Source organism: Siphateles boraxobius, unplaced genomic scaffold (assembly GCF_051911475.1).
Source record: "Siphateles boraxobius isolate OS27281-9 unplaced genomic scaffold, OSU_SipBor_1 11, whole genome shotgun sequence".
Classification (NCBI taxonomy): Eukaryota; Metazoa; Chordata; class Actinopteri; order Cypriniformes; family Leuciscidae; genus Siphateles; species Siphateles boraxobius.
The window spans coordinates 4,742,284-4,759,510 of NW_027508711.1; the positions used below are offsets into that span (position 1 = coordinate 4,742,284).

The following is a 17,227-nucleotide window of genomic DNA, read 5'->3' on the forward strand; positions in this document are numbered from 1 at the left end:
ATTGTTTTGAGAGGTGTGCTGTTACTCTAAAATGATCAGACTAATGTTTTTATCCTGCTGGACGATAAAACTGACCTAACAAAATCCCATAGACTTACACTGTAAAATCTTGTAAATCATACTGTACGTGTGACATAAAAAGTTGGAATTATGACATAAATCAAAAATTTGAGGAGTAAAAAAAGTCAGATTATGACATATAATCATAAATAATTTTTAATCTCATAATGACTTAGTATGTCATAATTTTGACTTTTTCTCATAATTTTTATATTTAATATATATATATATATATATATATATATATATATATATATTTATTTATTTATATATTTAATTATATAATATAATTTAAATAATTTTTATATTTGTATTTAATGTCATCATTTTTATTTATTTTTGTCATCATTTTGACTTTTTAACTAATCATTTTGACATTTATCTCATAAATATGATTAGAATGTCAATTTCGATTTAATTAGGAATAAATTTAATCCCGAACAAATAATAATTTTGACTTTTTAAAACTCATAATTTTTACATTTTAATTTAGATGGTTTTGAGTGTCATAATTATTACCAAGTCATAATTTCTAAATTTATCTCATAAATATGACTTGATATGTCATAATTTAAACTTTTGATGTAATAATTTTGACCTTTTTAGTCTCATTGTGACTTAGTGTGTCATAAATTAGATTTTTTATCTCTCAATTTTGACTTTTAATTTAATCATTTCGGTTTAGTTTGTCATAACTTTGACTTTTCATCTCATAATTCCAACTTTTTTTGTTATAATTATGATTTACCAGTGCATGATTTAGTTTTCCTTATGTGCCGGAAATGGGCTTCCATAGAACTGTGTCTTGAGTGCATTTCTAACAAGCATTTAGCATATTTACCTTCAAACACAAGTCATCTTCAAAGTTTATGAAAACACATGATAGAAAAAAGTCCTTGTGTGCAATTCAGCAACCTGCAATCTGAACCTAAAGCTATTATTCGACGTATCTGAAGCAGGCTTTGTAGGTAAGGGCAGAGGTCACGAAGGATTCCCTAAGAGAGTGTTTAGAAGTGTAGTTGTGTGATTTTATGTGTGTGTGCTGTTGTGTGTAATCTGAGGATATTTATAGCTGATCCTCCTTAGCCTGTGCCATATAAATGCACTGCTAAATATATGGGCAAACTTTGCAGTCACTGCACATGTCCGAAAGTACCATGCACAATCCTGACTATTTATATACACAGTTGTTCGAAGAAAAGAGCTCTTCCTGCCTCTCTCTCTCTCAGTATAGCACGGATCAAATCCCAACATGCAACATGTACATCTGTTTCCAAACACCCGATCTAGGTAACACATGATATATATTTGAAGTGACATGTTTAATAATCAAACAGCTATCCGTGGCCTTTAAATCCCTGGAGCTGTGAACACAATGTCCGCCAAATTTTATTTCCAGGAGCTCCTGAATAAACCCACAATAGCTGAGCCAAATCGCCGGACACTAGTTAAGTACAACACACACAAACTCACAGTGAAAAAGACTTGAACAGTCTAACCTGCATGTTCTCCGTGGCGTCTCCCAGCAGCCCTCCGAAGGTGATGGCGTTAGTTACGGTACCCAGGTAAATAAACAAGATGGCAGACAGAGACTGAATGTGGAAAGCGTCGTAAAAATCGCTTGCAAAAAATGGGAGTTTCCTCTTGATGTCCAGAATGAGACCCCCGCAAAACCTATGAGAGATAGAGATTGTGTTTTCTTACTGAAAAATGCTTTCTCAGGTAACCTAAAAATATGCTGATATTAAAATGAACAGATTTTATTAATTTAAAAAAATATATATTATATGGTTTTAATATTGCATACACCATCAAGTGTTCAGCGGCGTTGGTTCTGGAAATATTTCTTCCATTCATTTTTCCCATTAAAGCGTTATAAGCCAAGAACCAAACCAACCAGCTATGAGGTGAATCATATCACTACAAATTCTGATTTGAAGCCAAAGTCGGACAAAAATAATAATAATAATACATTACATTTATTTAGCGCTTTTCTCTCGGCACTCAAAGCCCTTTACATAGAAGGGGGAATCTCCTCAACCACCACCAATGTGCAGCATCCACCTGGATGATGCGACAGCAGCCATAGTGCGCCAGAACGCCCACTACACACCAGCTTCGTGGTGGAGAGGAGCCAGAGTGATGAAGCCAATCAGTATATGGGGATGATTAAGAGGCCATGATGCACAGAGGCCACTGGGCAAATTTGGCCAGGATGCCCGGGGTTACACCCCTACTCTTTCAAAAGACATCCTGGGATTTTTTGTGACCACAGAGAGTCAGGATCTCGGTTTAACGTCTCATCCGAAGGACGGTGATCTTTGACAGTATAGTGTCCCCATCACTACACTGGGGTGTTAGGGCCCACACAGGCCACAGTGTGAGCGCCCCCTACTGGCCTCACTAACACCTCTTCCAGCAGCAACCTGGTTTTCCCAGGAGGTCTCCCATCCAGGTACTGACCAGGCTTGGACTACAGGGTGATATGGCTGCTGCCCATATTTCGAGGCAAAAATACAAATACAAAGACTGTGTACTTAACGGCTCTAGTAAGGGAAAGAACTACAATCCCATGAAGCATTGTAAACAGCGTAATCAAATTAAAAATGATGGAGAAATATAAAAGTACTAATTTAATAATGTTTATTTTATATATGAAAGTAAAAAAAATTACATTTATTGTAAAATATGCATATATATACAAATATTTAAGTATTTTGAGAGTAGGAGGAGACGCAATTGCGTCATTCGTAGTGCTTCATGGGAGTGGGCGGAGCTAACGAGCTCTTTTGTAATGTTTTGCTCGTTTCAACTCTTTGATTGGTGGAATTTTCTGTACAGCATCATGGGTAATGTAGTTTTTAACCACGAAGTCCATTGTTAAACGTTATTATTTTAAAGTTAAGCTGAAATAAATGTGATCCGATTATGTACTATCGATTAACGACCTCGTAGTTCACAAGTTTGCAAGTTATAGTTAAAAAATCAATTTCTCTATGGAGAAAATGAATACTGTTGTAAATAGATGCAGCCTTGGTGAGCATAGGAGATTTCTTTCAGAAACATAAAAAAAAACTTGTAAACGGCAGTGTAAATATAATAATTGTTCATTTTTACTGCCCTTTTCACAATCTATACATAACAAAGGCCTATATAAACTGCATGTATATAAACTGTGTATTTGTGCCCGTTTATACACTCACTTGCCGGTCATTTTGAGTTCATCACCGACCGCATGGCCACCGCCGCCACCTGGACTCCCATCATGAGGCGTACCGCCATTCATCTGAAAACCTTCCCCTCCAGCAATAATGTTTTTACTAAAAACACACACACACAAACTCAGGTTGTTTCATCGGTTATCGGCTGTCGTGTAGTTCATTAAATTAACAATCAACTGATGAATTATACTGTAAGATCAATGATTGCTGGTACCGTTTATCAGCAGACGGGATGGATTTAGGAGGTTCAATCCTGATATTAGGATCCCACTCTCCTGGAGGAAGAACAATGACTTCATCTAGGAACTCGTCAATCCCTGCCAGCAGGTCACCACGATCTTTCGCTTTATATGCTATGTCATGAAACACCTGCAGGGTCCGAAATAAAAATACTGAGCTATGAAAATGCTGTAAGCATGCATATAAACACATGAATAAGAAGACTTTCTCACACACACACCTCATCAGACATGAGCGTGGCGATGGCACGCCCGATCTCCCGGTATGAATTGGCCTTTCCTTTGGGCCCCAGCAGAATAAAAAGGAACCTACAAATACAAAAAGACACTGTTGTAATCAGCTGCGCTTTCTCTCTCTCTCATCTCTCCGACAGCGAGCTGACACACAAACCCTCCTCCCCTCACTCACTCGTTTCATTTGCTCCGGATGAATATTGTTGCTGTTACAGGGCTTTCATTTTGGCGTGGGATTGTGCATATTGTGCATCAGTTTACTCATTACTGTAGATTTTGTGCTCACTCCCAAAGTGCGCCACATAAATCCGCATCTCAGTATTAAATTAATTATTTTTTGCTGCTTATTGCACTTAAACAGTCAAAAACACAAAATAATGTAAAATGTCTTGGCGAGTATTCACGTAAACTCAGTCGGTTATGTTTTAAGTGAGCATAAACAGTTGAGAAAGAAAACGCATGTGTAACAGTATAGCGGATCTGTGCGTCAGGTCTTAAAGTGACAGCAGCATAATATACCTGCTGCAGAATTATGAGATAATATTAAAAATATCTATATGGTAGTTTTCCACAAGATATCGGTCAAAATTGTGGCCATGCAGTAAAAATGCTGAGTGGCTAGTAACTTTGGAAAACCACTAACAACAGTGGCTGGTGAGCAAAAAAGTTAATATCGAGCCCTGGTTGTAACTATAGCAACAGATTTATGAATTACATAGCTTGGTTACCGTGTGGGCACAGGAACCTCGGTCAGACCTCCTAACATGACGGACTGCTGAAGACGCACAAACGCCACGAAGGGAGACTCCAGAAAATCCACCTCCCCGACCAGCACGTTTGACGCCTCCGCATCCCGAGGAATTTTCTTCATGAACTTATTATTCAACTAGCGAGAACCAACAAGAAAAACATATTTTTCATTACATTCAGTGTGTGCACTGTTTTATTCGCTGGTTTTTAGGCTTTTCACACTTGAGCTGGGCCATTCTAAACCCTGGGATAATGGAAACCTGGGTTATCCTGCTTCCTGATGGCCAGCTTTCTCTCCGTACTGTGATGAATCCGATCTTCAAGCAGATGCAGCTGGATGAAATAATTTAAATGATAGCAATCCACAATCAGAGAACTGGCCCTCGACTGAGCCTGGTTTCTCCCGAGGTGTTTTTTCTCCATTCTGTCTCCTGATGGAGTTTGGGTCCTCTTGCTTGCTCGGTTGGGGACACTTAATATTCAAAAATATCACTGATCTGCCTGCTCTGACACTGTTGTATGAGAACTGAACTGAGCTGGATGATGACACCACTGTTTTCTGCAGAACTGCTTTATATTGAATTTGAACCAATTTAATAATTGATGATCTTTACCACGGAACTGAATCAACACTGAACTGACTTCAGCTGAACTGAACAATGACACTATTTTCTTTTTATAGCTGCAAAGTGAACTCTGTTTGCATCATTGAAAAAATGTAGTAAAGAACTATTAAATATATCTCTATATACCTTATATCCTTAGAACCATCTTCAGATTACATTATTTATTTCACGCATTTGACAAAAGAAGCGATAAGCCTCTTTATGAGATCATATTTCAGTGGAATATAAAAGTCTGATAAGATTTAAGCCGAGTGGAAAGAAACAAGCTCACAACTACATAAACAAAAGCATCTAGGTCAAAAAACACTTCATTAGCGATGAACACTGAGATGACAGACAGCCTGGAACACACACACAGACACTATAACACAAAAGAGGCCTTGTGCAATGTTTGCGGTCTGAGTGATTTTAATCTGAGGTTATCAGTATAATTACTGCAGTAACGTGAATAACACACAACAGGAGTTCTGTGCATTTGACAAGGCACTCACGCTAATCCACAAATATTGACGCAACTGACGATAGAAGCTATGTTTTGTCCTTGTGTGAAAGACAGCCACTGAGTTTCATTGTGCGCTACTGTGTTTGAAGAAAGAGTTTCTTTTGTCATGTTGCACTCATTCCTGTCCTACCGATGTCACGCCCAGGGCTGTAGCCTTCCTAACCAAACTTCCCACAGGAGAAACAGTCATTTATCCTCTCTGTAATGAACTCTTGGTGGGAGAATCTCACAAATCCTGTTAAGAACACACCTGGGTCAGAATTCAATATAAAATACCACAAAATGTTTAAAGAAAATGAAGCCTGTTTTCAAACCATAAAGACAATATTTTCTTGGTGATGAAGAGCATTTCGCCATAACTCTCATTAGTGTAAAAAAATAATAATAATAAAAGTATCATTTAAATAGTATTATATGATATTATATTTAAATAATATTAATAATAATTGTTATCATTATTTAATATTATTATATACTGTGTATATATATATATATAATTTCTTTTTTTACTTATCAATTTCATACTATTATATAATCAATTTTTACATTTAAATTATACTAATTATAACTATATATATATATATATATATATATATATATATATATATATATATATATATATAATTTATCATTTTACATCTCAATTTAAGTATGATTATATGTACTGTTGTCATTTTAAATATTACATTTTAATATTTTAAATCATTTATATTTACATTATTATATTATTAAATTTTCCAGCATTCAAATATCATCGAAGTATTTGATGATTTAAATAAAAGAAAAAATAATAATAAAAAAAGATTTTGGGGGTAAAATATGACCTGGACATTTTCATGAGATTCACGCTGGTACCTTACCATCATGTCTGTGATAAGACCCAACAATATTTTCTTACACAATTAATCTCTACTTCTACATGTGAAGAAACTATTAACACACACACACACACACACACACACAAACACAGGAACATACACAGAAAAACAATCTTCACAGTACCTGGTCTTTCTCGGGCTTGTCTGAGAGATCGTTGAGGCTGTTGGAGGTCAGGTTACGGTGAGCCGTGGTTGGACTACCTGCAGAAGTTGTACAAGGTCAGAGGTCAAACACCTGTCAGCTGCTAAAACGCAAAACAAAGAGGCCAAAGAAAGAGGCCCAAGAATTTCTAAAAAAAAAAGTTATCTCAATAGAGTCCTTAACTAACTTGTTTGACAGGTTACAGAAAACTAAAACACCTCAGTTATCTTTAAATTTTTTATTTATTAAGAGTATTTATTAATATTATTTAATATTATATATACTTTATATTTATTAAGAGTTTAGGCTGAACTTGTGATGATGATAATAATAAATAACAGTCATCATACTGTTTTTTAAATGTATACATGATTGACTTTAAGGCATCTTTTACTTTTCCAAAGCGTTCCTAAAATGTTCTTAAAGGATTCACTCTAGTGACCTGAGACCTGATCTTCAGCAGCAATCTTACAGTGAACCAGACCAACACCAAATCTAGTATGAATCAGTCTGAATCTTCAGCTAGACTTACAGAGAAGTCCCATGCTGTTGCTTCTCTGCATCTGAATTTGCTCGTCAGGTTCAAAGTTGGTAAAGCAAGGCACAGGGTGATCAAGAGGACGCGCTTCACACACACAGAGAGAGAAAGAGAAAAGATAGGGTGCATGCATGTCAATCAAGACAAGTGGGAGGGACAGGAGACAGGGAACAGAGAAAACAAAGCATTAGAGCAGAGAAATCAATTAAAATATGCTTCAAAGCGCTGATTTGAGCTTCAAATTAAAATTAAAGTAGACAACGATCACCACAACCAAATCAGTACCTTTTCATTGAACTGAAGAGAAATGAGCACAGTTTGAAAGGAAGACATAAAACTTTCTGAGAACAGAGTTAGAGAAACTGTGAAACTGCTGATGCTTTGGAATCTAAGCTATACATATTTATAAATAATACATATATATAAAGTAATAAATAAACAAAATGAATGAATGCCAATTAATCTTTTTTTTTTTTGAGAGTGGTTAATTTATATGAACAATCCGTAACAAATGATTCCCTAAAATAAAAAGGTGTGTGCGCGAGAAAGTGTTTGGTAATTGTTTCAGCTCACCCAACTGTAAGCTTGTGAAGTACAACATGTGCAGTACAACATGTGCGGTACATTAAAACCAATCATGTAGCATTGCACCACTACTTGGAACAAACACCTTGTCTCTGGAAAAGTTACAATATTATGAAAACATCTGTTCTATTGTCACGCTACCGAAGAATGTAGTTAAAATTTCTTGACATTTAGACAGCACTTCTAGTTCTTTAAACATTAAAGTCAACATAAAACCTTTTACTTTCATACTGAGAAAATGCGTTTTAATCGGATGGTGAAAAGTGCCTCTATGAGGTACACTATATAATTCTGATTCTTGTTCTCTTTTTTCCAGCAGACTTTCCTCTGTTCAGTGTTTTTTTTAAACAGGTAATTCTCCTGAGGTTGGAGATTCAGCTGCTCCATGTCAACCTTTCTCACTCGTTTTGAAACTAACCTCTCCCACTCCCACACCAGACACACGTCAAAGTAACACGCCGAAGCAACTTTTCTCTGTCGATCTTTCTCCACTGGCGTTCTATTGTTCAATATTTGTCCAAAGTGTTTCTAAGGATACTGTTTGTTAGTAGGCAGCTGTCTGACTCTGAGACGGCGAGCGGGAACATGGTTTGTGTAACATTACTAACACATTAATCGTATTAATTGCCGTTATGTGTCTGACGTTGTAAGAGCAATAAATAAAATACACTAATTATACACTGTATAATTCACTTTTCCTCTTCTTCTAAAAGTTTCTGGTTCAAACATATATGGCTGAATTAAACCAGTATTTCCTCTTGCCATTGTGCAGCATTTACTGCAGTAAAGTTGAGTGAGTGAATCAGGAATTCTGAGCTGGTGTGAGTGAGTGGAGGCGGGGCTCATTTACATAATCATAGTTCCACGTATACTTAATGAGGCAAGGGAGTTACATTGAAGCTAATGTAAAGGGGGGGAAAAATCACAGGAATAAAACGTTTAAATGTGAAATTTTGTTGATCAAAAGTGCGTTTTAAGGGATACAATTATTGACTTGTTCATTTTGAACAAAAAAGGGTTCATAGTGTACCTTTAAGTTAAGTTAGTTAAGCCAGTTACTCCCCAAAAAGTGTTTCAGCAGCAACTTTCAGAAACCAAAACTTGTTCTTATACGTCTCTAGTGGTTTCTAGTTCTTCCTGAGAGGGTTTGAGGTTTAATTGCTGTGAAAATCAAAAAAACAACTGCATCTAATCAGCACATTTGATTACTTGCGATTTTGAAACATCAAAGGATTTTCAGTTTTGCACTGTGCGAATGTGATTTTTATTTCATCCACTAGGCTGTTAGAAAACATCTGTACAGCTATGAATACAACATATTTGTAGAATGTATGAGAGACGTGCGGATGGATTGATCAGGTGAAAGTGAGAGGAGAGATGTGGAAACCGATAGAGTGTAAGCGAGAGGTTTAATGTGGCAGCTGTGTTACCGTTCTCCTGGTTGGTGAACAGACGACTCGCGCTCGACACGCTTTTTCCAATGTCTGCCAGCGAACGCAGGTTGGACTTCTTGGTCTGGTGGCGATGTTTCCGTAGCAAAGTGTACATGACCATCTCCTTCAGGTCGGCCTTCAGCTGGCCGTTCTCGATCTGACTGTCAGTGATCATTTCTGAAAGAGACAGATTTTCATCAAGCATGTACTGGTGCTTTAAAGAACAGAAACCAAAACACTAATCTGAAGGACTTTTGTAACCTCTTAAGAACCTTATAACAATTCAAGAAAATTGAAGTTCAGTTTTACCAACGATCTGCTGAAGTGAGTTTGCCTCCATGTCCAGCATGATGGTTCCTTTCTCGATGCAGTTTTTCAGCTGGAAGAGGGAGTGAAGAGACAGAGTGGCCACATGGGGTTTACTCCACCGTTCTCCACCCTTCTCCACCTTCTCCTCAAATTTTATCCATCTGAGAAAAACAGAAAACACACTTAAATGTTTAGATAACAGCTGAATCTTAAGCACTTAATCTTAAGAAATTTAGAGCACTTTGACCCTGAACAGTGACATATCCCAGGTACTTATTGGAATACCACGATAATAAAATTTTTTGGGACATTTATCACAATACCATGTTTTTTCAGAATGACATTTACTATCATAATACCATTTATTTTTTGTCATGCACATTGATCATACACGTTTTACCATGGTACATGTAAATATAAATCTCTGTGAGTGTGTGTGTGTATTTCTATCCCAATGATGACTTCTGATTCAAAGGTATTTTAAGTTAGATTTCTTTGTTTTTTAAATTAAAACTTTTATTTGTCAAGGATGTATTAAACTGATCAAATGTGACAGTAAAGACATACATAATGTTACAAAAGATTTCTATTTCAAATAAATGCTGTTCTTTTAAACTTTGCAGCTTTGGTGAGCAGAAGAGACTTAGCTCTTTAAGACCGGTATATTAATATGGTAATCATTCAATATTATGCTTTTACCATCACTGTTTGCAAGGACATATTATTATTATTGTTTATACTTACTGTAGGAACACATAATTTATATTTTTGTTGGTTTAAGCTTATACCATTTGGCAATGGAGACAGAGAGACAGAGATAGATAGCTGTGTAACTTTAGCTTTCTGCTGACTAACTGAAAGGTTTTTGATGTAAAATAAGAATCAAAATGATTTGAAGCTTCTTAAAGCTCTTCTGGCCCTGTTATCAGCTTACCCATGTCTGCTTGAGCGAATATCTGTCTTAGAGAAACGATACCCAGATATCCTTTAGAGCCCTGTAATCTTGTGCAGAGAGGCTTGCGAGATGAGTTTAGCCAAGCGTGGGTATGATATCCGAGACAAAAGTGATACACACACACACACACACACACACACACACTGCGGCGTGCTGTTTTGATATGTTACCTGAGACACAGGTAAACCCAGAAACCCATGAGAACTCTGTGAACTCTGTCCTGGGTTTGTGCATCCATCCATCCATCCGTCCGTCCATCCATCCAAACCCCCCCCCACACACACACACACACACACACACACACAAAAACACTGGGCTCTTTGTTAGCAAATGGTTTCATTTCAAAATGAGCCATGTATATCTTAACATGTAAATCTGGACCATGCAAATTTAAAGAAAGAAACCGTTCCATGAAAGGAGTACAATTTGTGTCCGTAACATTTGAATGGCGTGAACTAAACACAAAAACCTGCTATTGACTGCTATGTGAGATTAAATATAGCAATTCAAAATTAATTATTAACATATTCTATTCAAATATTATTTCATTTTGTATTTGCATTTTAATTTGTTGTATTTGCATATTTTGGAGTGTATGAGAGTGAGAGTGTGAGTGCGATTGTGAGTGTGTGTCAGTTGATAAGGTCATGGCAGGAAAAGACCAGGAGATCATCCGTCACTCAATACACACTGGAAATCAAAACTACTTGGACCAGATGAAAGCTGCTTTGTCTTTTTGCTGACGTGTCTTTCCTCGGTTTCTTTGTCTCTTGCTGTTTGATCAAGATCATTAGTATAACTGAGCCAAAATAGTAAAAATGTTGTCATTATTTACTCCCTCTCACACGGTTTATGTGAAAAGCAAAACAGTCTGGAATCATGGCGAGTAAATGAGGGCAAAAAAAAAGAAAGAAAGAATGTACCTCTCCATAAGTGCAGTTCTGTTTCTCAGATACATTTTGTTAATAGTAATTTGTTACTGTTTTCTGCTTAACCCTTATTCTGGAATCAGAACGCTTATTCAATTGCATATGTGAGCGGCGAACACAGGCATGAATGTGTAAAATCCTAAGATCAGTCAAGTGGCACTAAAATCGTAAGCATTTGGTAAATGACGTGAGTGTTGGATACTTCTGTTGTTTTAGCGGAGACAAACCCTTTCAAGGGTGTGTTTCTGACCAACATATCCATCTGATGACAAAATAGCTGGAAAAAAAATCTGTTGGAAGTTAACGAAAGTAGAAAATTATGCAAAATGGTTAATAAACACAATGATGGGATTCATGTGGCTCAAACAGTGAAAAAGTGTCTGCCAAATGCATCAATGTAAATGTAAAAATGTGCAAATGAGCCAATCAAATGCCAGAATAATGTGATTTGTTCCATGCAGATGAGCCGATGACACCTAAGGAACATAAAATGAATTCGGAAGAGTATACTAGAATGCTATTCTTACCATTTCTGCAATATAAGGTTAAGCAGAAACAGAAAGAGTAGTATGATAATACGCTATTTTGAATTAAGACAAGCCTTGCGTACCAATTTGTCCGAAATACTGTTCGATATTAGTATTCTTAAATACTAGTTAGTTAGGGTGGATAGTGTGCTAATTGGGGTTCAGGGATAATAGGCTATAAAATATTATAAACTTCAAATATTAGCAGACAAACCATACTATTTCTGCAATATAAAGATATGGCAGAAACAGTATTATAATAGCATGCTATTCTGAAAGCCTTGCATCCCAAATTCGCATAGTTTTCGGCTGAAATTCTGTTCGATATAGTTATAGTTAAACCATATCAATATAGTTCGATATAGTATTCTTGACTTGGGTGTGTAGTGTGCAAATTGGGATGCTGGGATAATAGGCTAGAAAAAAAAAATCCTTTTTCATAACAGAAGAAGAAGACCGTTTACATTAACAACTATAGCGCCCCTTGTGGCCATACTGAGAATATAATGTAACATGGGTTGTGATGTCTTGTGAAATCAAGATGCAGTTTTGTTCAGAACTTTTTTTGTCTAACTTTCTGTTTAAAACATTTCTTGAGTGTTTGTACACTTTACCTGGCTGTTTCCTTCCACTCCATCTCTTGACCGTCAACGGAAAGAAGCTCGTCGAGTTCAGTGAAGAGCTGCGGTGGAGGTGGGCCGCTGTCATCTTCCCCCAAAATAAAGCGGATCCGCTCTGCTGCCGGAGAAACTGATAAGGAAACAACAAACGAGGTGTCAGTCAATGCAAGTCAATGCAATCAAAATACAGATCCAATATTAGAAACAAACAATTACACAACAGGACAATGGCACTCTGTCTGGTTAAGGTGGGACCGTGATTGAAATCACTGGTTGTTTCCTTCATAGGTGTTGTGTAAAATCAAGATGAATGAGCTTTCTTGTAAGTTTGTTACACCCAAAAAGCAGTCAGTATGTGAGACTTTATTTCCTGGAGAAACAGAAACAGATATTGTTGCGAAAGCAGACTGAGCCAGAACTGACCCCTCTTTGAGATTTCAATCTGAATTTCACAGGGAAGTTGCCTTGAGATGCAAAGCACAAAATAAATACATGAGGAAAATGCATTGAGGATGCCTATGTCAGCATTTCTCATAACCACACTGTTGTATATGTTGTAATGTGAAAGTTGCACCACACCTTTTCTAAACGTGTATACATTTACATTACAAAAACTCAATTCTCTGCACAGGCAAGGCCTTTTTTAAAGGTAAAACTAGACAAAACAAACAAACAAACAGTTTAAGATGAGACTTTTGGGACACTGATGAGATCTGGCCTTCCCTACTAGTTAGGGAAGTCAGCACATGGGGAAATCTCTCGTTTGCATTGCAACAGGACTGGATATTTTGATTCAAAGTCTGCTATGGGACATACCAAGAGTATTTACATGTGTATCAACGCATATCATGCATGTGCACAGATGTGCAGGCTTCTTTTCAGTCATCTACACCTAGGATGGTTTGAGGGTGAACTCATTTTTGAGTGAACTATCCCTTAAACATATCAAAGGCTTTTTAGCACTGCCTTTCTTTCTCTGTACAGTTTAGCACATTTGGAGCATGCTAAGCTAATCTAAGCTAAACTAGTCAAAGCTGGAGGATTGTTTTCCTCCCTCAGTGGCCTGAAACAGTCCCTCCGGAGTAAATAGGGCCATGGTGTACATAACAGAGAGAAGGGAAGAACATCCCTTCGGCCATGCCTGGCTCCATGCCTCCTAACCTGAGCTAAAAGTTAACACCTCTTACCACAAGTGGCTAGAATTACCCATTATACACTAGCATATACTCAGCACTGAAACTAGCGGTATTGTTGCAATTAGCTGACCACTAAAGCCAACCACAAATCCAGGCTATGAGAAGCCGTGCAAACTATTTGTGCGAGAAATGTGTTTGTTAGTTTAACCCAGTGACTTACTGTAAGTAATGACTGTGTGAAACGTGTGATTTCTGCACTCTCACACGATCTACAGTCGAAGGAGCGATGGAGAGGTAGAGCGGGTTCACAGAGGATAAGCGCAGATAAAGGTGACTATGCACTTGTTTAGCTTGATGCTTTGCCTTTTCACCCATGCCACTGATTAGGAGAGATTAGCACACACAAAGACCTTTAACGGAGGCTGTAAGGACTGCTTTATCTCGTTCTCTCTCTCCATAGCTCTCTGATTCTCCAGAACATCAAGAATTGCTCTGGGATAATCTGTAAAATAGTTTTTCTTCTACAAGAATGACTTGTAGAAATTTGTATTGGTTTAGTGAAACACAAAAGGAGATGTCTGAGCTGCTCTCTTCCTTGCAAGAAAAATGGTGACTATACTGCCAAAATCCCAAAAAAGTATTATAAAAATATATTAAAAGTAGTCAATATGACTTCCGAAGTAACATAGCACTGTGTCAGGAAGAGTTCCAAATTTAAGTCATTGTATACTAGTCATGTGACATGCGCATGTGACATTTCTGCCTAACTTTCAGTGGTGAAACAAATGAAATCCACACTTAATAAGAAAAAAACATCCTACAAACTTCCTACCAGCAACAAAGTCCCTTTAGGGCGAGTCATTTCACACGGCGCCTGTCTTTGAACACCCCTCGGGCAGCTATTTCAGTCATTCAAGTACAGCTGCTATCTCTTAGAATGAGGAAATATCAAATTCTCCAAAGCTGTTCACCAAGCTTATGAATGAATTTGAAGCCACCAATGAAATCTGACAACAACTGTCTCAAATATTCTGTTTAAGTCATAAGTGTGCATCTCAGGACACTGACTGGCTGCGTCTGAAATCGCATACTCTCTTGAGTAGTTACTTATTTTGAATACGTAATTACTAAATAGTATGTTCTATATAGTATGAATGTGTGTTGTAAGAATTAATGTAATCTGGACGTACTACTCTCGCCAAGTTGTCATTGTCATGTGACCTACCAGTTGCTTCGCTTCACCTCCATTCATAAATCCTCTCCCGTGGCCTCATGGGATATTAAAGTGTTTATCGTACACACACTTCAGAATATCGCCGATAGTAGGTCATCCGGGTACTTTTTGCATACTCTTTTATGAGTACTGTGAATTCAGACATACTTCTTTTGTCACATACGAAGTATGCGATTTCGGATGCAGCCGCAGTTTCTAAAGCAAAGAGAGCTTCTAACAGTTGCAGTGATGCAATGACAACAGAATGCAGTGATGCAGTGAAATCAATCAAAACTAAATTTAGCTGGACAATAACTTTATTCTAGAACTGCTGTAAAGCTAAAAAATCTCTGGTTACTTTAATTTCCTATTGTCACTGTAAGGCTGCTTTGAAACAATCTATATTGTTAAAAGCGCTATATAAATGAAGGCGACTTGACTTGAACAATTGCCAATTGGCTCTTTTATTTAAAAGGCGGGACTTATTCCGCCATATTGTGCGTTGCACTTTCTCCCATTCGTAGTAATATCAGTGCAGCGTCTTTGTATATCTAAAGTCTAAGGCCGTGTCACTTACTGAGTGGTTTGAGGATGCTGGAGGAGGGATCATCTGCATAATCTGTGTCCGATTTGTCGCTCACGTTTTCCGTCACACGTTCCCTCCTCTCTTTGTGATTGGATCGTCGTCTGTGTCGTCGGCGGCGACGGTAACTCTTAGGCACGTGAACGCCAATGTAGACTGTGTGATGACCTACACACAAGCACAAGGCATGGTAAGATTACAGGATTACAAACAAACACACACATACACACTTATAAAGACAGATACATTAATATCAGAGTAACAGGTTATAAATTAAAGCCTAAAATAGATGCACAGATAACGAGATAAAGAATAATGACATCATTGCTTTAGTAAATACAGCGTTTTTTCTGTTTAATATGTATGCCTGCTGCCGTCAATGATTTTACAGTCAATGCATAACAGATTTGATGGAAGCCAAAAACTTTGGGAGAAAATCTGCGGAATTTTGTAATATGGATTTCAACATGGAAGATTGTGTTAATCAGAGTTGAGACTTTTTACAGTATTAAAGCAAAAAAGCAACCGAATAAGACATTTATTTTCAATGAGAGTTGGTCATTTCCAATGCTCAAGTTCAACTTTATGCAAACAATAACTGACACAATGTGATGTTATCATTGTTATCATTAACTAAAACTGATAGTACAAATTGCTTTCATTAAATGAAATAAAGCTGAAATAAAATATTAAATGGAATAATATATTAAATTAAAAATTATTTCAAAATAAAAGATTTTAAACTCTTAAAAAGATTGCCTTGGAAAGTAACTGAAATAAATAAGTTGAAGTCCTAAAATTATTGAAATGAAAATGAAATAAAAATAACCTAAATCTAAATAGAAATATTATTAATATATTCATATTACTAATAATATTAATATAATTCTTAATAGTTAATATTAAAAACGAATAAACTAAAACTATTAAAAATGACAAAAGCACATACAATTACAAAGAAATGTATGAAATTAATATAAAAAATAAAAGCCAATTCAAAATATGAATAAATAATGTAAAAGTATATAAATAATAGTAAAACAACACTGATGTAATGACGACCTATAGTATCACATTGTAATTCACTTCCTAAAGTGTTTGCACGATTGAAACTGAAATTATTATTTTTTTGTTTCTGTTTTTCTGAGTTAAATTTTTACAACATTTCTTTTCTTTGCAACATGTACTGATCAATCATTCACAATGAGACCAGGAACATGTGTAAGAAGGTAAATCAATCTCACTGTTTTTCGGTGTTGGCATGCAATTGTGTTTTTTTCTGAGGGAAAAACTGACTCGTATCTCACACTTGTTAGATTATAGATAAATGGCAACAACTTCCTGTACAGCTGATCAGGCAGGAAATGGTGGATGTAAAAACAGAAAGCACACACGCTTAGATGAACACACACTCACAGAACAATATAAGGACTAATTGCTCATCCATTCAGTCATCCATCAATCATGCTTCAGTCATCCTTCGTTCATTTCAGGTTTGACTTTAAACAAATACGTCACTAGACGTCACTACTACACTAGATGTCCACTAGAGCACTAGTGTGTGTTTGTGTCCATCATGTGAAAGTCCAAAGTTCAGGGATGACGAGAGACAGAGAGAGAGAGAGAAAAACAAATATAGAAAGAGCACGAGTATGTGAAATGCTCATGTTTGCGAATGTGTTTGATCTGCTTTTGATGTGAAGATATTTTTAGATGTCTAAACCTGCAATGCTTTATACATTCCACA

General features: G+C 36.6%; 1 protein-coding gene across 9 annotated transcripts in view; it reads right to left on the reverse strand.

Moving 5' to 3' along the window:
- Positions 1–17,227, reverse strand: part of slc4a4b (solute carrier family 4 member 4b) — a 48,189-nt gene that overhangs the window by 16,745 nt on the left and 14,217 nt on the right. For 5 of the 9 annotated variants that reach the window (XM_077194303.1, XM_077194299.1, XM_077194301.1 and 2 more), the window contains exons 3-13: positions 15,475–15,648; positions 12,543–12,678; positions 9,518–9,678; positions 9,206–9,385; positions 7,185–7,277; positions 6,635–6,711; positions 4,483–4,640; positions 3,742–3,829; positions 3,496–3,650; positions 3,264–3,380; positions 1,560–1,734 (exon numbers count right to left, since the gene is read on the reverse strand). In XM_077194303.1, coding sequence (XP_077050418.1) covers positions 1,560–1,734; positions 3,264–3,380; positions 3,496–3,650; positions 3,742–3,829; positions 4,483–4,640; positions 6,635–6,711; positions 7,185–7,277; positions 9,206–9,385; positions 9,518–9,678; positions 12,543–12,678; positions 15,475–15,648 — 1,514 coding nt within the window. The remainder of the gene's footprint in view (positions 1–1,559; positions 1,735–3,263; positions 3,381–3,495; positions 3,651–3,741; positions 3,830–4,482; positions 4,641–6,634; positions 6,712–7,184; positions 7,278–9,205; positions 9,386–9,517; positions 9,679–12,542; positions 12,679–15,474; positions 15,649–17,227) is intronic. The other 4 variants (XM_077194307.1, XM_077194302.1, XM_077194306.1 and 1 more) reach the window with 1 other exon arrangement.